The sequence below is a fragment of the Astatotilapia calliptera genome, chromosome 12, assembly GCF_964374335.1.
Source record: "Astatotilapia calliptera chromosome 12, fAstCal68.1, whole genome shotgun sequence".
Lineage (NCBI taxonomy): Eukaryota > Metazoa > Chordata > Actinopteri > Cichliformes > Cichlidae > Astatotilapia > Astatotilapia calliptera.
The window spans coordinates 37,228,995-37,252,247 of NC_137433.1; the positions used below are offsets into that span (position 1 = coordinate 37,228,995).

Below are 23,253 nucleotides of genomic sequence, written 5' to 3' on the forward strand. Positions count from 1 at the left end.
AAAGCAGCCTACACAAAACAAAAGCTGTCTGTGAGGAGAACTTTAAGTCAGGCCTCTGTCGTGCAGTTTCAATTAAATTTTATTTATATAACACTAAAATCACAACAACATTCACCTCAAGTCATCTAATACTATGAGCTAACGTCTCTACAATTACACCCACACAGAAATAAAAATCAGCGGTACATGAGATGTTCTGCTGGCTACTTCTCTCACCCCAACCGGTCGCAGCAGATGGCCCCGCCCCTCCCTGAGCCTGGTTCTGCCGGAGGTTTCTTCCTGTTAAAAGGGAGTTCTTCCTCCCCTCTGTCGCCAAAGTGCTTGCTCATAGGGGGTCATATGATTGTTGGGTTTTCTCTGTATCATGAAGCGCCTTGAGGTGACTTTTGTTGTGATTTGGCGCTATATAAATACAATTGAATTGAATTGAACTGTGTTTTTCAGCTCCTTCCCAAACAGGACGTTCTGAAGAGGATGTCATCCCTGAAGACCAAACGATACCGTCAGCCCAAACCCTGGTGTGACCCGTCGCAGCTGGCAGAGGCGGAAACCTGCGCCGTCTGTTTGGAGCCTTTTAACAACAACCAGGTCAGCCGACACCCCCCCCACACACACACACACACACACACTATAACTCTGTTTAATTCAGTAAGAAGGGAGTGACTGTGAATGATGAGAGTAAATAGTCAAACACGCTCTGCTTTTTGGCTAACTTTGTGATTTAAATAAATGATGCATCTATAAAATGTCGTCTCAGTGTCTGCGGGTGCTGCCGTGTCTTCACGAGTATCACAGAGACTGTGTCGACCCCTGGCTGCTGCTGCAGCACACCTGTCCTCTGTGCAAGCGCAGCATCCTCAGTGAGTTTACACACTCGTACACGCCTCTGTCATCCTCTTGTAAAGGCTTAAAATTACTTGTAGTAAAACACTTTAGTCTGCAGTGGAAGAAGGCTGATCTTTTAAAGTCTCAAGTCTTTGTCAGTCTAATCGTTTTCACGACCGGGACTGAAATGTGTGTCTGAATCTTTTCCTCTCCAGGCAGCATCTGCAAAGACAGCTAACAGTCGTTTCATCTCGGGGAGTCGGTTCACATCCCGACCTCAGTGACACTTATTTTTTGTTTTTGGTTAAAGCGACCTCAACACTTCCTCCTTCCAGCTGTGGATTTGGGAGCATAAACTTGTCGTCGCTGCTGACCGGCCATCAGATTTTAACCTCTACAACATACAGTGGTAGTTTAAAGCAGTACTACGAAGTTCCCCACTGGTCGTGTTATCTGTGAACAGAACTTCTTCTTGAGATCTCGTTACTGTACAACTCGGTGTGTAAACAGCAGCAAATGCAACTGTTTCTGGGATCAGTATGTGTAAAAACTGACAACCTCAGTATCTGAGTCAGCTGCTGGTGCAAAGGCGTTCAATGCTTTTATGTTTTTAGTGTGGATGTACTGATCACCTGGTTCACTTTAGGTCAAAATGATGTCAGTAACCAACAACCAGGGAGGACTGAAAGTTTAAAAAATGGTCGTCTTTGGTACTTTGCAGTTCAGTGGTAGTTGTAGAGCTTCTGTAGTCGTAGTGCAGGAGTCAGTGTGTACCAGCTGGTATCATGTAGGGAAAAAAACACATCCTTAAACTCCTCCTTTACCATTTTATTTATTTTTCCTGCAATTAATCATGCTTAGCATACATCAGCAGCCAGTTTAGTTTCACCTGCACAATCAGTGATGCTGAACAGGTAGGATTGTGTTGGCAGCATAGAAGGATATTGTCCCTTTTTATGAAGCTCTGTGTAACGAGTGCTCTCACAGCTGCTACAGTTTTACTTTACAAATCATAGATCTGCTGCAGTGTCTTTTCAGCTCTTATTTTCCATTTAAATGAATTATCTTTGGGAAATTTGAATTCTGCAGTTTGATGAGAAGAATTCCACTCGTGTTTCTAAGATTTAAAGAAAAGAAAAAAAAATGAAGCCAGACTGAAATGACAGCAAGTCTGGCTCCATCCTAAAGAATCAGAATACCAGAACCTCGTTAGCTTATGGCCCATCCTCTTTCCTTACCAATGAGCTGCAGGGCTGCTAATTTGGATGTAGCCTGTGGACGGGCCTTAAATCTCTCTCTCCTCTGTGGCTCCAGAAAGAGTTCTGGTTGCATAAAAATCTACTTAAAATTACCTTCAGCTCTCTTTCTTTGTTAGCTTTCATAAACCCTGTTGTCACTTTCAAGTCTTATTGAATAAAACGTCAGGTAGTGGGCAAACAGCAGTTTATGCAACAGGACTTTTGTATACAGTCTGTGCTCCACCCAGAATCTGCAACGGGTGGGAAAGTCGCTCACATGTTGACACACCAGGTTAACTGAGGCATCAGGACAGTCTGTTAACAGCTGTAGTCCAAAAGCTGGTGTTGGAGTCTGTCCACAGGAAAACGAATGAAACGGAGGACCGACATCACTTCCTGTCCAATCCTGAAATCACAGAAACCAATCAGGGCCAGAGGCTTTGGGACAGGTCAGGGTTAACTGGTTAGAATTGACTGAACATTACATGTAACGCCTTCAAGGGTGGGGTTGTCGGTCCATCTCTTTTTCAGAACAGTTTATCCAATTTAAGGTTGGAGGGAAAGTCCAGATGAAGCGAGCTCTTCCTGTCAAAAGGGAGTTCTTCCTTTCCACTGTTGCCAAGTTCCGCTCATAAGAGGGTCATCTGTTTTTTGTCTTTGTCTTTTTAGTTTTCTCTCCCAGAGGTTTACCTAACAATAATGTATATATACTTAGATATGGAAATTAAACTGAACTAAATCCACTGCACAACCATTTTTACATTTTCGATTACAAGCCAAGACTATTGAGTTAATGAAGTGCAGAGGTGCTGACAGGCAGATTTAATCATGTTTGGACATAGTTGAGTTTTGGTTTTTTTGTCCCTGTGTTTGATGTAAATGGCAGTAGGTTCGTACAATTTACTAACACAGTAACAACATTCTCACCTGATTTTAAGTAAAAATGTCAAACAGCTCTTTGGAAGACGACATATCCAAACTGTGATCTCTCTGCAGTGCTGAAACACAGAAAAGAAGCCGTGTACTTACCAAAGCTGAAGATAATTATCACCGTTTTTACTCTGAAGTGTGTTCCTACTGCAAAACGGGAATTTAATCTAATTATTTCCAAACTTTGCCAATAACCACAAACTCAAAGTATGTTAAACATATAGTTTTATTGTATTTATTTTGTGATGTTTTTTTGCAATGCCAACTCCAAAAAGCATAACTTTGTGCTGAAATTGTTACAAAAAGCTCATCGCTGAATAGAAAATAGCGTGTGCATGGCAGTGTGTAGGAAGTTCTCCACGAGGACCATCCTTGCAGAAAGTGCTTCCAAACACAAACGACAGCATCGTTATGAGTTGGAGTTTCCTCATTTATGGTGAAGTCTGGACAGCAGTGGTGTGAGCGGAGTAGATGATGATACACGCGTGCAGCAGCTTTCGCACATGCTCGAACAGGACGAGTCGGCCGCTGAATTCCAGACTTGATCTCCAGGTCAGTAATTGTTCTTCCAGCTACAGAAGGAACTCCCGAACGTCTCCTCCTTTTATTCCTATGTAGTCTGTTTGTCGATGATGATGATGTCAAAGAAACTTTGTTAGATCACCCTGGATCTTAATAATAAAATGATTTGTTACATGTTATTCTTTATCGTCAGTCCTTCGCTCACACTTGATGTTTATTGAACTATAGAATAAAATCCTTTGGGCTCAAACACGACACAGATCTCTCAACTATTTCAGTAAAGCTTGTTGGCAACTTTTAATAAAAGAAAAAGCCAAAATGCAGTTTTACCGAAACCATTCTGAAAACTAACGAAATCTGTGACGGCCTTCACAGTGACTGGAACCTGAACCACAGTCAAACCAGAACCACACCAGAGCCCAGATCCTTCAGCTTTCACGCACACCTCATCCTCCCCTTCTCCCATCAGTCCATTGCGGTTGAGCCACAGGTCAGGAGGGGATCATGCCTTTGTTCCTCTTGCGGTCGGCCATGCTGCGCCGGTTGTGGTTGGCTACACGGCTCTTGTTGGTCTCCTTCTTTCGCCGGTCCTGTAACGTCTCAGTGGTTTGTCCTTGTCCTTTGGGTCGGCCAGCCACGTTGCTGGAACGCTCTGGCCGGAAGCTGCAGGAGGGAAGACGGCACATATTTTCAAGAACATGTTGGACGGAAACAGCTGAGCAGAGTGAACCTGCGCAAACTGAGCATCGTCTTTACCCTTTCCTCTGCTGCATGGCTGCTCTTCGAGCCTCGGCTCGCTCCCTCAGCAAAGCCGGGTCCTGCACGAACTGGTCCCTGTTTACAGCGCTCTGAAATAAAAGGAAGTGACAAACAATAAGACACGGACTGTCCAGGATTCTAGAAATGTGGTGGTGCAAAGCCGATCACGGGGGCTGAGGGCAAATCATAAATCATAAATAACCAAACCATTTAAATGCTGAAACTTCGGCAAGTTAAATCATATATGGAAAGTGTGACTTCCGCGTAATAACAAGGCAGCTGTGAGGTAACAGATTAACATCAACATTTTCTAAACTCCATCATCGCACAGCATTAAAGATTTCAAATCCAATCAAATGATCTCCGTACCTTTGAAGCATCTTCCTCTTGATCGTCTTGATCGTCCTCCTCGTCTTCTTCCTTGTTTCCTTTTCTCAGTACCTGCGGTACCGTGAACGGCCTGCAGAGGAACAGAAATTAATTCCGGCTCGCTGCGTCTCCACTCCATCATAATCAGCGACACCAAAGATACCTTCTGGTCAGTAAAGAATCTCCGTCTAGGTCGTTGGCGCCCACTTGGTTCATGTCGTAGGTGTCGTCGTACTCGTCGTCATAGTCGTCCAGCTCGTAGGCCGTCGCGGATTCTCCGGGTTCGACGATGACCTCGTCCACCACTGTCTCGTACGTGTGATAACGAGCTTTCTGCTCCGCTATGTGCCGCTTGTCGTTCAGCATCTCCCGAACGTTCTCACCTTTCCTGCAGGAAAACAAAGCGTCTTTAAGGGCACGCAGAGTTTGAGTTATGAGCCAAACATCCTGAAATAAGAGCAGCACGGAAGTGAACATCTGAACATATTACTCTGGACCTGGTAGATTTGACACTGAAAACACGTCCACTTTCTTTTTAACTTCCCGATCGGTTCCCATATGGTTTTCACTGCCCTATGCATAGCCAAGAAAACAGTCCTCATGAACTGGAAAAATAAAAATAATCTTAATTCTAACCAATATAGAAATTATCTATTAGATTACATTAGTCTCGATACAGCCTCTGCCACCACATTAGATCAATTGCTCTGGACTCCTTTGATCAGCTCCATCACCTAGTGGGGGTGGGGGGGGTCATAGTTTGGTCCCGCCTTCACTGTTGTGATTGGTGTGGGGGTAGGGACAGGCTTAGGGCGTCGGGGGGTTCCCCGGAGGCATCTTCCTTGGGGGGCTCAACCCGGGGTAGCGGTCATGTCCGGTTGGGGGCTCTGTTGGCTCTCCGGTGACCGTTTCCTCGCGGCTGCGTGCAGCGGGGCTAGGGGAGGGTCTGTGCTGACGGACGTGGGTTACTGACCTGGTAGCCTGGCTGCCCCTGGGTGGGTCCGGGATGGGCGTGAGGTTCTGGGGGCGCTCCGTCTCTGGGCTGGGACCCGGACCGGGCCTCGGGGGCTTGGGTCCTGGTTGGTGTGTTGCCGGGGTTGTGGGCGGGTGGGTGCATGGGGGCCCAGCCCTGGAGCAGGGTGCCGCCGGTGCGTCGAGCCACCTGGGGGGCTCTTCAACTGGTGGGGGAGATTGTCACATCTTGCAGGAGCTTTCCTCTCCTCAGGAGCTCCCTCTGCAGGAGGGGGAGATACAGGAGAGGTGGAGGAAGATCTCAGCCTGGGTGTTTATTGTCTTATGTAGTCTGGAAGATGAGTGGATGGTGGGGTGGGTGCAGTTTTCTCTGTGGTGGGGTTGGGTGGACTGTCCCGGGCTCTGTGGGGCCGGGCGGCGCTGCTGCACTGGGCCCGGTCTGGATGGGCCTGGGCCCCCTTTCCCTGGCGGGTCGCGGAGTATGGGGGTGCCTACTGGGGTCAGCGGGGGAGCTGGCCCCAGGGAGGGGTCACTTGCCCCTCCCTTCCTTCCCTCCCCATCTCCAGCTGCCTCCCTCTTCCCGCTCCACCACAACCACCCACACATGCAGGGCCTTGGAGTAGGGGTATGTCACCAGGGTGCAGAGGAGGCTACCCCCCCCTCCCCCCTCTGTCCCCTTCTGGCTGCCGCTGCCTCAATTTTATCCCACAACTTAGACATTCACATTACTCACACTCTCATTACACATACATATAGGATCTTGGGGGTGGGCACGATACACGGAGTCCAAAGTACCATCAGGGTGTACACCCCACCCCTGGCGTCGTTGCCCACCTCTCAATTTTAAATACACGTAGACATTGAGGGCTAGCAGGAGGGACCATGCGCTTACCTGCTGCTCTCTGGCAGGTAGCTCCATGCCCTCCTGGGTTTTAAATGCACCTTAGAACACACATGCATCAACACTACAATGAGCAGGTGGAGGGAGGTTTGGAGTCTTCTCTCACCCCCGTTCTCTGCGACCTGCTGGAGCAGGGGGGCTAGGACTAGGAGGAGGAGTTGGCCGTCCGACTGCGGTCTGGAGTGTGGAGCCTTCCTGCTGCTGCGGAGTCGGGGCGGTCTGCCTCCCCCCACCGCAGGGAAAAGGGTAACACCACCTGGGTCTGGGTGCAGTTCCCCCCTCCAGGGGCGGGGGCACCTAGACCCGGTTTGTAGAGTACGCTTGGGGAGTGTGATCGTGTGTACAGCGTCTCTTTATGTCTGTCTCCACGTTGGTTGAGTGTGGAGTAAGTGCATATGAGAGCATGAGGGTGGGAATGGATGTTTGTGTCTGTGTGTGCCTGTATGTCTGTGTCTATATGTCAGGTTGGGTATCAGACGCCACCTCTCTGGGGACACCTCAGGCCCTCCAAGGTTTGGAGGCCTATCTCCCCCCACCACCACTTCCCCTGCCGGTGGCGGACCCCCTCAGACATCGGTGCGTTGGTGGTTCTTTGTGTCCGGGGATGGGCGTCCAGGTACACACCGGCTCACTCCTTGGCGGCCGCTTATCGGGGCCTGGAGCCTGGGGCTCGCTCGGGCCACTTCGGAGGTGGGGTGCCCCCGGCCTCTCGGCCTGGGGCTCGGTCACTCAGGCGCAGCTGGCTGCCGGCGGAGCTCACGGGCGCGTCACTGCAACTCCCCCTGGCTTCTGCTCCACGGCTGCTGAGTGAGCCCTCATCTGGGACTCTCCTCAGCTCTTTCTGGGACAGTGGCGCGGCTGCCCCTCTGTTGGTCTTCCTTGGTCTCTTGTGTTCTGGGGGCCTCTGGATGTCTGGAGTTTTGATCTCCTCCACACCTGCTTCATGCCCTGGAGGACGGGGCTGTGGCCCCCCCACACCCTCTAGCAGATCATTACATGAAGGAACCTTTTAAAAAACAAAAAACAAGCGTGTCCATGCTCACAGGTGTACACACGGGTGATCACACCCACAAACTACACCCTTTTTGGCTCCTACCTCAAAGCACACTGTGTTCTGTTGATCTTATGTGCTGCACAATAATGTTTAATATTTAGTATTTACTGTCATATTCCCATATATCATTGTGATGTTGTTTATTCTATTACTCTTGTTCTCTTCTGCTTGCTTTCTTTTTTCTTTCTCAGCAGGTGATCCAGGTGATTGATATATGCATTTTTTTTTCTCTGCCCGTTCTGTTGGTTTTTGTCTCTTGCCCTTCTCCCCCGTCCCTCTTCTCAGCTGTTTCTCTTTCCCTCTTTCTTTCTCCCCTTCTTTCCCCCAGTCAAGTCTGTCCCGTATTCAGTAAGTGAAAATAAAATAAACAATAAAAGGTGAATCAAATGGACCATTACGGCAAGGCTGGGATGGTCAGTTTGGTAAAGTAAATCCGTTGGGCATCTTTCTTTGCCTTTAGACAACAATTCTGATGGCAAAAGAGCCAAACGGGACAGGCCAAAAAAAAATAAAAATAAATAAATAAATAAATAAACTTCCCGATCGGTGATTATCTCGATGTGTGCTTTTACCTCCGGCCCTTCCAGACGCGGGACATGTCCACCTGCTCTCTGCGGAAGACGTCAAACTCGTCACCATCAAATACGTTGGATCTGTTGTTCAGAACAGCCGGAAGCTCCTCTTTCACTGGCCTAAAAGAGCCACGACAAACATGATAGCATAAAACTCTACAGTGATCTAAACCTAATCAGCACAACCCAGACCGTGTGTACTTTTCTACTCTAAAACTATAAGATCACTAAACACCACCCAGAGAACCGAGACTGAGGCACACGAGCCCCAAACGTCAAAACTGCAGACTCAACAAAAACATGAAAAGGAAAAATGTGTGCTGTAACACAAAGGTGAGCAAAACATTTGTCGTCCTGCTGCCCTTGGAGGTTTTTCTCTGCATCAGATGTTTATTAAAGTTGCTATAAATATCTTCTGTAGGCACACCATGCAGATTTTTATTCCAGAACAATGACTCTGTTTTCATCTGCAGCCGTGTTCAGATGTGGCGTCCCTGAAACATCTGTCTGCACCTAAAACATTCAGGATTCATTCTACCACATCCCATTCTACTTCCTTTAGATGTGAAGGCTGGGAAGGTCAAATTAACTCACAAACTCAAAGCAGTTTGACATCATTTTTGCTTTGTGGTGTGCAGGTAATGGAAAACTGTGGCTATTAAGGTTGGGAAGTATAATATGCAGCATTAAAAACACGAATGAAGATAATAAAACATATGTTTCTGCACTATTCCACCAGCAGCAATCTGGACTGTTGGCTCAAGCCAAGCTGGCTCAGATGTACTGACCCTGTGGTCTCAGCAGAAATGGAGCAGCCTGTTAGCCCACTGCAGCCTCTCAGTGACAGATTTCATATGATCCCATATTATTATGGATTACGCCATAAGTAAAGTACATAATCAAATTATCTAGATAAAGAAATGTTATGTTAGACACTGCTATAAATGTCAGATCACAGAGCAGATGATAAATATCAGCATTATGTATAAATCTCTCGGTGTGTTACCGTGGCATGGCTCGGTCCAGTTTGGCCAGATTGGGAGCTAACCGGTCCTCCAGGATGTTATTGATGACCAGCTCGGAGTTGTAGTTGTATTCCTTCAGGCATTCCAGCAGGAAACCTTCACCCAAATCAGGAAGTAGGTCCCTGATACACGACAGCAGAGACTCCAGCTCCGCCCCGATCACTGGATACACGGCGCCCTGAAACCACGTCAAAGGCAGGCTGTTTTTAGACTCCATCGCAGTAGCTTTGCTGACCTAATTATTTAAAACTTTGGCCATTTTAACAGGATATATAGGACAGAAAATAAGGAAAATCTCTGGGCTGCTATAATCGTGCATTGAGCGGTAACAATCAGAGCTCACATTGTTTCCTCTTTGAGGGACATCCAGCATGGCCTCTGCTCCCCTCGTACTCTCTCCTTCTGCTGGCTCTCTGACCTCCTGAGGTTTAGAGCCAGCCAAAGAGGAAGCAGCAGCACCAGCTGCTGGTTCCCGATTGGCCGATAGCGATGCAGAAGCTTGAGCCTGACTAGTCCGAGTCTGGCTTTGTGGTTTCCGTCGCCCCACGCTGTCCCAGGCACTTTCAACTCCCTGGAGCAAGTAAGACGTCCTGGTCTCATCACTGAGGCAAAAGGTGGTTAAGGAAGGTACCGAGGAAAACAACAGTCACTTTATCATCCAACACTAAGACCCAAGTCTGGCTTTGAGATTTAAGATCCATCCCATCATCCATCAGAGTAACAGTCTGAACCCTAAGAAGCTTAAATATTACGATATTACAATGGAAGACAATAAGGGATGAAACAAATTCTCATATGTTTTTAATTACTTAATTAAAAAACATCACATAGTGCAATAATGCCACTGTTGAATATATAAACTGCATTATCCCCAGTTAAAGTTAAAAGTCCTTCATGAAATGAAAATACGTCACCATAAGTGGCCAAATGAGCGCTCCTGGATCTCACTTCAATTACAAACACTGTATTTCTATTCTAAGCTGAGCCCACGCAGCACACACTCGCTCAGCTCAACAGATAAATGCTCCAACATTATCATAAATCTGCTGATAAACTACCATCTAATGTTCCTGCTGTTACCAGAACACGTAAAACAGCCCGGAAATATAATAAAGGAGGAAATCCGATCACTTTATCACTAATTAATAATAGTAGGATAAATTGTACATCCCTTTATGTAAACGTAGTAATCAGTGATTTGGTATTTTTGACTTTTCTCTTTACGGTGGACGTGAGAAATGAACTTCCTCTCTGCCTCTTTATCTCTCACCCACAAATATGCATATATTCTGATTGTGCCGCACGCTTTATTTTACAGCAATCGGATGGTGCAACACAACCCACACAATGCAACCGAGTGTGGTTTATTTCTGGAAGTTGGTGTTTTCTAGTGACTGCCTGGAGTGTGGTCCACTGGAATACCAGTCCTTCCATAACTGCACATATGAATGCAGATATAAACTTAATGCAAACCACAGTGGTGGTCTCTTTACATTTTGTTAATGGCATTAGTGAACTTTGAAACAGGGTCAACTATTTTAACTTAAAATGAGTACGTCTAAAACCAACATAGCTCACAGGGAAAGCCAACAGTGAAGGCTCAGAAGTTTTCTGAGGCTTTCAATGCTTGCTGTAGCAACAGCTTTCTTTGTACGTTTGAAAATCGTGGCCATGTGTTGTGGAACTGTTTGCGTGAGTGCTTTCAGGCTACTGTTAGTCATAACAGCCTTTAGAAATGTCCTGCTGTGAAGCGCTGAGGATACATGACAGGGACGGCCTGCTGCAGGAGGCTGATGTCGTCTGCAACAGGGAACTGCTCATCGTAGTCCGTCAAGAATCTGGAAGGAACAAGAAACAGATGTTAAATTTAAGTTTTGATGACATATTTCTCATTACAGCAGCAATCAGAGAGTTCAAGCAAAAACCAGAATAACCCGTATACTGAACGACAAAACACTGAAAAGGTTTCAAACTTTCCAAAAAAAAAAAAGGCTCCTACAATAAGTCAGTGTGAATAACTGATGAAATTCAGTTTCTCTGTTAATTTTAATATTTCATTATTTACTTGCAAAGTTGTTTGAACTTTTTTCTTTGTTGTTTGAAAACGTGCTTATTATAATATTGGCTTATAGACTGAGATAAATTACTAATCGTCCATCTCACCTTTTCTCAGGTAAAAATGATGTGAAATATTGCAGCAGTTCCTCTGCAAATGTTTGCATGTTTTCTCTCCTGCGAGGAAACCAGTAGAAGTTTTAATGGGTGTGTCTGTTTAAACGTGTAATGCTAATCCTGCTAATCTCCATGCAAAAACTCTGGGCGTCTCACCCCTCCAGGATTGGTTGTAGGCAGGTGTGGTGCAGCAGCAGGTGCACCGTCTCCACCATCTTACGACAGGAGTGAGACAGCCTCTTCCACAGGTCCTCCTGAAGACTATAAGAAAGTTTGTCATCGCTCAGGTGGTAAACGTTTCCCCTCGCACTTACATTCCTGTTTGGTTTTGTCTTTACGCAGCAGACGCTCACCTTTTATCGTCAAAGTTTCTCTTTCTGATCGCCTTCTCGAGGTCAGGCACACCGGTCTCATAAAACGAGGTCAGACTGCCAGCAGAGAAAACACAAAGATCGTGAGAAGGTTTTATGGAGGTACGACTCACGGTAAACTTTCAGGGTAACTACCTGCTGAGGAAGCTGTGGGACTGGAAGCTGGTGCAGGCTGCGGGGAAGATGTCCAGGAAGGCATTGATGGTGGTGGTTGAGTCACACAGGTACAAAATTATATCTAACAGTTCCTAGGACAGAAATTATAAAAGATATTATCAATCAGAACACCTTCTGTAGAACCGTAGTCAGCCTAGTAGTTAAGCCAGTTGCACCACCGAGGTACAGGCCTTTATCTTGAAATGACTGTGCAAAAATCTGTTCCTATAATAACAACCTATGTTTAGCAGGCTGGAGCACTAAAGGTGAGGCACAGCTCATAGACAGCTGGCTTTTAGATGGAAGAGATCCTTAGAGATCCTGGGTGAACAGAAGGTTATCGTGAGGTTCTGAATCTGAGCTCTATTTGAAGAGAGCTGCACGACACTGTGAGACTGTGACCAAACCAGTGAAACAAACTGATTCTTGTAGGTTCTGTAATCTTTTTTTAACCTTAATCCCAATGAAATCGCTTTTTCTTCTGCTTTTCTTCTGCTTATCATCCACAGCTGCTACAAATGAACATGACAGCATGTTTTGTTTTTTGTTTTTTTTAAAAACAGCGACAGGAAGTGACCCACTGTACTCAAAAAAAAGAAGAAAAAAACGAGTTTCAATCCTTCTTTCACACCTTATTTAGCAGCAAATAAACTGGACCAACCTTTATGAAAGGGGCGGAGATAATACCATCCCGCAATTCACAGCGACTCACACGATTCGGAGAACCGACAGTTAAGATGGTTTTAATAGGAAGGATATCATTTTCCTTTCAGCACAAACACGATGTGCCAATAAGGACTTTGAAAATCTGCATCTGTTCAGTCGAAGGCTCGATCGTAGGAAGATGGACCACTTGATAAACTCAGCTTCACCCTGCACAGCTGTGTCACTTTCTTTTAGTTAATGGACTGAGAGAGCCAACCTGATGTGGTCTCCTTCATGGATCTCAGATGTTTCAGTATTTTATTTATTTAACTGCATATTGTTACACATCTGTCTGACTGACCTGCTGGCTCATGGTCATGGCAGTGGGTTTTTTGTGTGCATTCAGCTTCATTGGCTCTGCAGCGGTGGCTCCTTCACACTGGAGACCACACTTCTGCAGGACCGTGTCAAATACCTGAAGTTGACACAGTGTTAAAAGTTAAAAGCGCATTCAAATATTCTCCGACAGAAACAATGTGCTTTTCATTTGGAATTGTGACATTTGGATATTTTTCAGTGAAATGCAAAAAGCGGGCTCTCGCCTGTAAAACTGTGGCCACCGTCTCATCCAGGTCGTTGTAGTAGGACGGCTGCTGAGTAAAGATGTTCTCTGAAAGGCCGTCATGTTGAAAGTGAGCGGAGTGCAACAACTGGCATGAAACATAAATAAGATTTCACACACAGCTCACCTATCATCTTGTGCAGCAGCTGGCCGTTACCCTTTCCAAAAAGCACACAAAGATCCAAAATTTTGGGAATGTCAAACAGAAAGTTCTCGTAGATGATCTCCCCAAACACGGCTGGGGTAAAGAAGTGTTCCTGCAGGGAGGTGGAGGAAGTTAAGGTTTCGTACTGCGCTACTTTATGTCACCACCAACGTCAGCCCGTAAGACCCGCTGAAGATCTAGTTTTCCTACCTTTGATTCTTTATGCGTGGCCATACGGAGGAAGGTCAAGAAAACCGCTTTGTGGATGGAGCGTTGCATGTCAGCCACCGCCGGGGAGGAGGGTAGCGTGGAGAGATCGAGGCCACGAGGAGCGTGACGCAGGTAAGAGTCCAAACACCTCTGCAGGGACTCATCAAACACCACCTGATGGGAGAAACAGGCCACGCGACATCAGGAGGAGAACATCTTCTAGCATCAGCACCATTTCCTACACGTGAGTCACCAGAAATCTAAACTGCTACCCGGCTCCAGAGGACGCCTGCAGCTGAATGACAAATGTGCACCTGAATGTGGCATCAATGTTAAAGTCTTACTATCACAGCAAGAACTATTCTTGACCCTTCGGCAGCTGAAGGTCATGTCTGATACCATCAGCCTCTCTCTGCACTCCTTCCTGAGTCTTTTCCTCTTGACTTTTTCTTGTGCAGCTTCTGAGCCGTCGGTCATTCACCATTTTGGCACCTTTTTCATTGAACAACAGAGATTCCCCTGCTTCCTTAAACTAACCTGGTAGCTTATTAAAGGCTTCTCTATTTACCCACACATGCTGTACATGGATTTATTACAGTTCCATAAAAATAATCCTGCTTTTATTATCTAAGAGGCACTGAGACGTACTGAGACGCGCTCTCACGGCAACAGCTTTCCTACTGTCTACTGTTATGTTTGTACTAATGTTTATAGAGTTTTTATTATTACAGTTTTTTGCTTTTATATAATTATTTTATATTTATCTTTTTAATTGTATTTACATTATTTATGTATTCATTTATTTGATTGTTTTAATCTTTATTATTTTTATCTGTTCACAATTTTCTTGTGTTTTTTTGACAGTTTGCATCTTGGTACAACACAAACTGTTAACATGTTTCTGATAACAGAAACAGATCAGTGTAATACTGGTCTATGAACACTGCATCCATAGGCCAGGATCATGTGACATTACTGTCTGCTAAAGAGCAGGTGTGTTTGAAGCATTAGTCTTTGTGTTGCACAAAATAAAACACAGGCAGTCCTGCAGAGCGCGAGCCGTTGAGTTTTCTCTACATAACACGTTGACACGACTGTACCTGACACCAGAACTTGTCATGAGGCAATGCAAGCAGCCACTCCAGGTCCTCTGTGATGAATCTGGCATGTTCTAAAAACTCCTCCACGTCAGCTGGAGAGCCGTCTTCTGGAGGGGGCTTGTAAGGCACGAAACAGCGCTCCTCTGTCCTGTCTGGGTGCTGATGGATGGCAGAAAGCACAGGTTGGGATCCTGGTCAGTATGAGAGGTGAGCAGCTGTCTGAGTGAACATTAGCATAAAACCATCAGTGCCGACTCACCAGTGCAGGCAGCGTGCGCTCCTTTCCCAGAGGGCCAGGCTCGGTCACTTGCTGCTCATCCAGTGGCACTCGAGCACAGGCCATGGCTGCTCCTTCTCTGGGTTCTTCTGATGGAGTGTACAAAAAAAAAAGTACATTTTACTGGAGGTAGCTACATTATTATTAGTAGTAGTACTTTTAAGGCAAAACTCCTGGACTTCAGCCCGTGACGGCAGTCCTTGATCAACGCATTGACCACTTCCTGTAAGGACTATCATCACCTAATGCACTCAAAGACAGCAGAGTGGGCGTCCATCAGACTCATCTGAGTGGTAGCTGACACAGCTGTTAGCAGCCACAAGACGGGAAACAAACAGGCCACCTGGAAAGCACGGACTAAATTTTCACAATAAAACATTTACATACAGGCTCTTTAAATGTGCACTGAATTTGTATTCTAAATAGGGATCCGACACGTCGTCCCGAACTATCTGTTTGATCTTGTTTGATCTTTATACCATGACGTGATCCTCCGTTATTTTCTCGTTGACATCCCTTATGGATGTTTTGTTGCTGAAACGTGTTTTCTGGTCCCAAATATCAACCATGTCAGCAACTCTGTGTGAGGTGGGCAAATGAACTGAATCATTTCTTCAACAGATTTGATTCAACCATGAGACAGTCTATAACATCGGCTGCAGACTCACCCACCCCCACTGCTGCTGTTCCACCTCTGACACCTCAGACACTTCACACCTCCTCTATTCACCCTGCTCACTCCCCCCCACCCCCAACAACAGCATCCAATACACACTCAACACAAGGCTCCAGCCTGTCTCTCTCAACCACCCAGGTTAGGAGGGAACTGAGGAGGATTAATGGCAAGAAGGCAGCGGGCCCAGATGGCATCAGCTCGAGGGTCGTCAGGTCCTGCGCGGACCAACTGTGTGGGGTGATGGAGCACCTCTTCAACCTGAGCCTGAGGTTGGGAAGAGTCCCACAGCTCTGGAAAACCTCCTGTGTTGTACCAGTGCCAAAGACTTCACGCCCCAAGGACCTCAACAGCTACAGGCCGGTGGTTCTGACATCCCACCTGATGAAGACCCTGGAGCGGTTGGTCCTGGCTCAGCTTCGGCGCCTAACAAGCTCATCACTGGACCCACTTCAGTTTGCCTACCAGCCTGGCATTGGAGCGGATGATGCCGTCATTCACCTCCTACATCGTTCCCTCGCTCACCTGGAGACCGCTGGAAGCACTGTGAGAATCATGTTCTTTGATTTCTCCAGTGCCTTCAACACCATTCTTCCCTCGGTTCTGAAGGACAAGCTGGAGAACTCTGGAGTGGACCATCACCTCACTACCTGGATCCTGGACTACCTCACCGACCGACCACAGTATGTGAGGACTCAGGGCTGTGTGTCGGACAGGGTCGTCTGCAGTACGGGGGCCCCACAGGGAACGGTTCTGGCTCCGTTCCTCTTCACCATCTACACTGCAGACTTCTCCCACAATTCCACCCAGTGCTTCCTGCAGAAGTTCTCTGATGACTCTGCAATAGTCGGCCTCATCACTGATGGGGACGACAAGGAGTACAGAGGACTGACTCAAGACTTTGTGGACTGGTGCCAGCTGAACTACCTCCAGATCAACGCCAGTAAAACCAAGGAGCTGGTGGTAGACTTCCGCAGGCACAAGCATTCTCCACTGCAACCACTGAACATCCAAGGTATGGACATTGAGGCTGTGGACAGCTACAGGTACCTTGGTGTTCATCTGAACAACAGACTGGACTGGACTCATAACTCAGACGCCCTCTACAGGAAAGGGCAGAGCAGGCTGTACCTGCTGCGGAGACTCAGGTCGTTTGGGGTGGAGGGCCCACTCCTGAAGACCTTCTATGACTCTGTGGTGGCTTCTGCTATCTTTTATGGCGTGGTCTGCTGGGGCGGCAGCATCTCTGCTGGGGACAGGAAGAGACTGAACAGGGTGATCCGAAGGGCCAGCTCTGTTCTAGGATGCCCTCTGGACCCAGTGGAGGTGGTGAGTGACAGGAGAACGGCGGCTAAGCTGTCATCCCTGTTGGACAACATCTCCCACCCCATGCAGCAGACTGTGACAGCACTGAGCAGCTCCTTCAGTGGGAGACTGCGGCACCCACGGTGTGGGACGGAGAGATTTCGCAGGTCTTTCCTCCCCACTGCTGTCAGACTCCACAACAAAGACTTTAACTGAACAAACACACACATCCACACATGTGCAATAACACTAAGTGCAATAATCTTTTCTGGCATCGTTGTATTTTTACTCAGTTGTATATAGCATTCGTATTCTATTTTTATCTTATTGTATATTTTTATTCTATTTTATTCTACTGTATATAGTATATTATTTTATTCTATTCTGTACAGCTGTGTACTGTATTTATTCTTATTGTATTCTAATTTTTGCCTCATAACTTTTGCACTGTCCACTTTCTGCTGTGACAAAACAAATTTCCCACGTGTGGGACTAATAAAGGTTATCTTATCTTATCTTATCTTAACTCGGAGTTTCAACTTAAAACTGTCCATCTTTTGAGCATACAGTGGTTTAACACAGACTAATTATAAGACTAACATCACAAGAACAACCTGAATAGATGAGCAAACAAAATAAAAGGGCAGAGGTCACTTCAAAACTCAAAACACTGAGTAACAGCCACTGCGCTTGTTTGAAAAGCAGTAACACAGACAATAAAGGGCCTCATATCTGCAGGGAGGCCGCCAATTAAGGTTACTGTGTAAAGATGGGTCCAATAGCATGATCCTCTCTTTGTGTGCAGCTCTAATTTAAAACAACTGCCTAAATCTGCTCCAGTTATCAGGTTCAGGCTGTTTTGTGAAGGTGAAAATCAACTTGATAAGTTTACCCAGAGTTTATTAATCTAGCTACAAGCCTGTTCAAATAAAAGCACAAGTATTCACAGCAATGGACAATCACAAACATGCAAAGAAATTCTTATTCTGTCCCAAGTCCACTGTGGTTTGCACTGCTGACACATCGTGGTGGGTCTCATTACTGTCAACGATCAGGAGTGATCGTTAACTTCAGGAGAAAACAGCACAGTCATCCACCACTCATCATTAACAGCAGTGCTGTGGAGATAGTCAGCATCATCAAATTCCCTGCAGTAAATGGCCTGTATTCATATAGCGCTTTACTAGTCCCTAAGGACCCCAAAGAGCTTTACATATCCAGTCATCCCGGCTACATTTCACTGTGTGTTATACTTGTATAACTATGCATGTGACAAATAAAGAACCTTGAACATCCACCCATTCACACACTGGTGATGGCAGCTACATTGTAGCCACAGCCACCCTGGGGCGCACTGACAGAGGCGAGGCTGCCGGACACTGGCGCCACCGGGCCCTCTGACCACCACCAGTAGGCAACGGGTGAAGTGTCTTGCCCAAGGACACAACGACCGAGACTGTCCAAGCCGGGGCTCGAACCGGCAACCTTCCGATTACAAGGCGAACTCCCAACTCTTGAGCCACGATCGCCCCCAAATTCCCTGCAGTACAGATAAATGATCGTCCGGACTGGTCACTGAACACATTAACACTGGTTGAACGGGCTCAGCAGCACCTGCACTTCATGTGCTGGTTAAGGAGAGCACACCTTTCCCTTACCATCCACCCATTTAGGACATCACACACAAACACATCTCAGTAGAGCCCATAACATCATCAGAGACTCCGCCCAGCTTGACCACGCAGTGTTCTCCCCGCTGCTCTCTGAGAAGAGGTTTTGGAGCATCAGGACCAGGACAGCCAGATTCTGCAACAGTTTCATTCTCAAAGCCATCAGACTCTTGAACCCTCGATAACCCTGCAGCATCAGTCCCCAGCTACTTCCCCCCTCCCGTCTCTCCATACATGTATAAAGCACATTCTGAAACTGGACAGGTAGGGACTCTATATTTAGGTCAGTGTAATATTTCTGGAATGGTGAATGTACACTGTTATTCTGTTGCTACACTGCTGTGAAATATATTTATTTCAAAGATCCTGTATAGTTTTTCTTTTCCTATTATACATATATAGGCACATTTTCTCACATCTCAGGTTCTTTTATATTTAGATTTATATAATCTAATGTGCACTAACTGGTTTGCTTGACTGCTTTACTTCTTAAAGGTGGTCACGAGGGAAAGATAAAAACATCAGAGCTTCTTACAACCCGCGTACAGAGGTCTGACATATCTCATCATGCACGTGACCTCCACCTGAGCAGGTTAGGTCTGCTGCATGAGTTACCATGGCGATGTACCACACCTTGATAACAGTGACACGCTGGGTTAACCCTGAAGTTACCTCGCTCAGCCCCAAATCCTGCTTCGTGGTACAGGCCTCTGATGGATTCCTTAAGTTGAAAGCTATAGATCCAAAAGTATTAAAGAAAAACTCTCTAAACTTTCTATGCTCGCAAAACAAACTGAAAGGATTAACTGATGATAAAAACTAAGCCACGCACAGTCAGTCTGTAGCAAGCTAACGTGAAGGGTTTACTCAGAAAGCTGAAAATAGAAACGAAACACATATAAAAACCCACTCCGGTTAGTTAGGAAGCTAAGGTAAAGTTAGCTAGTAAAACCTCCAACCTGTTAACCTGTTCACGGCTAGCAGCCTGCAGGTAATTAGCTAAGCTCAGACTGATAACTAACTGCGTGCTCAGCTAAAGTTACCTGTTAGCTGTCACTTATTCACAGAGTTTAGCAGCGCGGCAATGAATGGACGCGTTAACACAACGTGTCAAACCAGCCGGTGCCTTCAAACCCGTCCCCCCGGGACCGGAACACCAGCATCGAACTACCGAACAGGAAACAGGCGACATGACCCCGCTCACCTCTCAGAATCACTGTCCCCAACGGCTCACAGCCATCACATCAGAGTCACCACAGCAGCTTCCCACAGTTCCTGCTACCAAACGTTTTCTAAGCATCTGTGTCAGTCAGGAAGTGACGCAGATTGTTTTCCTTCAGCGTGACGCATGTGACGTGCAATGAGGGTTGGCTGTTTACATCGCCCCCTGGTGGGCACCAAAGAGCAATGCCTAATTTCTTTACATTTTCCACAAAAAGATTAAATACAGTATATAAGGCAAAATCACTAATGAGTTTTAAAGTCAGTGATTGGTATGACTACTTTCAATCTTGAACACAATCTGAACTCTTTGGGAATTTTCTTCTCATTTTTGTAAGGTGTCTTGAGGAATAACTCTCCAGGCTTGTTGAAGGACACTAAACACTCTTTACTGGATGTTGGCTGTCTCTTGTCCTGTTCTCTGCCAAGATGATGCCGCTACGTTTCAACAGTCCAGGCTCTTGTGAGGCCAGTCCATAACTGATATTTTCAGGTATGCTTTTATTGCATTGGCAGTGTACTGGGTTCATGCTGCACATTTATTGAGATATAAACAGGTACTCCAGTTAGGGGACTTGTCTGTTTGCACCACTGCCTGGTGGGCATCAAAGCCCAAAGGAAACAGTCCCTATGGCAGCTGGGATAGGCTCTCAGACTTTTGTAATGAGTGCTCAGCAGTGTTCTTACCTTTATTGTGTGTGTGATCTGAAAACACACACGTACACAAATAAGACTGTTTTGATATGTTGGTGAGTTTGTATGGAAGGAGCTTTTGTGCATTTTGTATTTAGATGTTTGTGAAAAAAAGAAGGTTCTAAGAAATGTGTCTTTGCAGGAGTGAAAAACTAATGTGCAAAGCATAATCAGCTTCATTGTGGTTTCCCGGTCAAAGGAGACCTTCTTTTCCTCAAGAACGATAAAATTTGAATGCTTTCTTTGTTATTAGAGAACTGTTTGAACATCCACTCGAGTAGCCTGGATCCTGTCTGCTACAGTATTTGTCATCTTAATGCTTTCATGATATTTGCTGAATAGTACATTTCTCCAAGAATGAAGGACCTCTAATAAACATATTCTTCCAAGTAACATAACCTCTTAAAGGTGGGAAGCTCGGTAATCTGAGGACAAAGAGCATTTCATAACATTGATTAATACTGAAGCAATCAAGCTGGCTCACTATTGTATACACAAATACTTTTTTAAAGGCTCCGTTTGTGTTTATCATAGCTTTACTGTTTGCTTTATCTATGACAAACTAATTATGGCTTTTAATCATTTTTACACAAAAAGAAACTGAAGCTACATCCAGTGAGCTGTTTTCATCATCACGTTGGGCTTTTAGTATCAGCCTCAAGGCTTCAGCAGCGGTGGGAAAAGTCAGAATTAAAATATAAAAAAAAAAAAGATAGATACTATATTTATTCATATAAATGACTCTGTCTGGTCACTTCTAATTAAACGGGTGAAAAATAAACCAAAAATCAAGCACAGTATCAATCAATGATGACACTTCAACAAATACAATTTCTTGGAAAATGAAATTTATATATAAAAACGATCTCCATGACACACACAGAAGGCTAACGAGGATTCTCATACATGAAATTAGATACAATACTTTTCAAAATGATCCTTTACAAGTCTGCGAGAGCGCTGTAAATATTAAAATGGCCAGAAAGCCCATCCTCTGTCAGTGGGTTGGTTGGTTCGAGGGTCAGCTCCTCATAGATTTGTCTCTTCTGTCCTCCCTCTTGCTTTCTTGTCTTCTCCATCACTATGCTGCAGCTCTAATTTGAACATATCAGTATTTTTTGTTATTAAATTCTATAATTCCCTGCTTTTTCCTGCTTACAGCCCCTGACCGAGCCCCAACACACATTCACAATTAGCCGAATTCTTATCATTTATCTCTCCTATTTTGGCTTCCTTAGTTTTATTAGAAATCCCACCCTCCTGCTCCCATGAGCAATCTGACCCCCAATACAACCTCCTCACCTTAATCTTTCTGCTGCGTTTATAAACTGCCCGATAAAGTGTTCTTCTCTGTGTTCTGCGTCTGGTTTTTGGTCGGTAATGTTCCTGTTTCTGCTCCAAAGAACCTCTCCTGGTCTCTGAATGTATTATCTGCATTGACTGAGTGGATATGTTATCAGTCTGTGTGTGCTGTAAATCCACTGGCTTCAGTTTTAAACACAGCATTAACAGTGTGCAGAGCAGAGACGGTTTAGCTTGTATCTGACCCGTTTATTCTAAATAAAAACTAAACTCCGTCTGGACTCATGGTGTGAAACTAAGCACAACACTTGATCTTAGATGTAAAGCATAAAATAAATATTTTATGGCTTAAGCAACAATAAATAATCTGTTACATGACGTATCAAGCAGCAGTAATACTCGCTGTACCACTCAGGGTACTCTTTGTAATGGCTTGCCTTCTCCTTCCTGGAACTACAATTTCATCTTTATTGTAAACCCATCACGGGTTTCAGCTTCGAGCTCTAATAAATAATATTCTACAGCTCGAATCTACACTCACATTAGGAAAAGTATGTAAAGATGCTACATAATGGATCACGTCAGCTCTGTTGAAGTGTCAGTGTTCAGATGAGGGGAAATCTTTTTAATCCACCTGTAAGACAAACACAGAAAGCAACCCGACAATCTTACACTGCTGTAGAGCACAACAGCTGCCCCCCCGACCATCCAATAAACTATTAACCCTTTACATCATAAACCTTTTTTTTTTACAGCATCATGGCCAAATGTATGTGGACACCCAAACCCAATGCCCCTAACAACAGCCTCTGCTCTTCTAGTTTTGTAGTTGTGTCCATCAAACTGGATGGACATTTGCACACACGAGATCCATCGCCAACACAGCTCCTCTGCACAGCGCTGGCAGTAGCTTTACTATTCGTCTGCAAAATGCTACTAAATGGGTAAAATGAGTAATTCTCAGCATTTAAAGAAGATCTGTTGGGCTGATGTCCAAATGCAGTTTAAGTCTTGAGCTCTAGAGTTGCTGTGCAAGGTTCACAGATCAAATTAACTAATATTTCATTAAGATAAAGGTAAATAAACTGTTTTAGCTCCCTTTAAGTAAAAAAAAGTGTTTAAGAGCTTTTGGCTCACAGGGTTTTAGGAAACTTGAGCCACATTAAAGAGAAAATAAGGACAAGTTCTTAATGAAAAACCTAAAAATGAGAAAAGAAACACAAAGTAAAAAAAGAAAAGAAAGTCCATCCTTGTTTCAGTTTCAGCTGATCTTTGATTTTTGACCAACTAACATGATAAGAAAGAAACTTTCATTTCAGCATCTGCATTTTCTTTCTGAGTTAAAAATATCGTAATCATGTCATTTGATTCCCCTTAGTGGGATTGGGTTAAAAATGCAGTGCAGACTGTTTCCATCGTTAAAATGGCCAAAAACCCCTTTAAAAACTGCCCGGTGACAAAAAGAGGCATCGAGTCTGTCCACATACTTTTGGCCATAGTTCTTAATTCTGAACCGCTAACACG

The 23,253-nt window shown here is 45.3% G+C and overlaps 2 protein-coding genes across 5 annotated transcripts in view; one reads left to right on the forward strand and one right to left on the reverse strand.

Moving 5' to 3' along the window:
• rnf215 (ring finger protein 215) overlaps positions 1–3,694 on the forward strand; it is a 13,401-nt gene extending 9,707 nt beyond the window's left edge. For both annotated transcript variants that reach the window (XM_026186256.2, XM_026186255.2), the window contains 3 exons: positions 445–588; positions 758–860; positions 1,041–3,694. In XM_026186256.2, the coding sequence (XP_026042041.2) occupies positions 445–588; positions 758–860; positions 1,041–1,063 (270 nt within the window). In that variant the 3' untranslated portion in view covers positions 1,064–3,694. The remainder of the gene's footprint in view (positions 1–444; positions 589–757; positions 861–1,040) is intronic.
• On the reverse strand, positions 3,202–19,873 carry ascc2 (activating signal cointegrator 1 complex subunit 2). Of its 3 annotated transcripts, none has more exons than XM_026186250.2 (19): positions 19,718–19,873; positions 14,848–14,954; positions 14,589–14,747; positions 13,489–13,662; positions 13,261–13,390; positions 13,114–13,181; positions 12,873–12,986; positions 11,846–11,958; positions 11,693–11,767; positions 11,496–11,600; positions 11,331–11,399; positions 10,931–11,005; positions 9,511–9,769; positions 9,149–9,345; positions 8,143–8,262; positions 4,807–5,031; positions 4,644–4,734; positions 4,272–4,363; positions 3,202–4,178 (listed from the first exon to the last, which is right to left on the reverse strand). In XM_026186250.2, the coding sequence occupies exons 2-19, from the start codon at positions 14,929–14,931 to the stop codon at positions 4,007–4,009; spliced, it is 2,322 nt and encodes a 773-aa protein (XP_026042035.2). In that variant the 5' UTR covers positions 14,932–14,954; positions 19,718–19,873; the 3' UTR covers positions 3,202–4,006. The 3 variants fall into 3 exon arrangements, with proteins under 3 accessions (XP_026042035.2, XP_026042036.2, XP_026042037.2); XM_026186251.2 differs by having other exon boundaries at positions 14,848–14,951; positions 19,718–19,848; XM_026186252.2 differs by lacking the exon at positions 19,718–19,873 and adding an exon at positions 19,557–19,696.
• Positions 19,874–23,253: the final 3,380 nt, after the last annotated feature.

What these genes read in the sequence shown, in the direction of transcription:
- ascc2 (XM_026186250.2), bottom strand. Translation starts at nt 14,931, where the DNA reads ATGGCCTGTGCTCGAGTGCCACTGGATGAGCAGCAAGTGACCGAGCCT. An exon ending in CAGCAGGCCGTCCCTGTCAT is followed by an intron (nt 9,770 to 10,930) that starts GTATCCTCAGCG and finishes CTTTTGCCTCAG; the next exon opens with TGATGAGACCAGGACGTCTT. An exon ending in CTGGACCGAGCCATGCCACG is followed by an intron (nt 8,263 to 9,148) that starts GTAACACACCGA and finishes TGGCTCTTTTAG; the next exon opens with GCCAGTGAAAGAGGAGCTTC.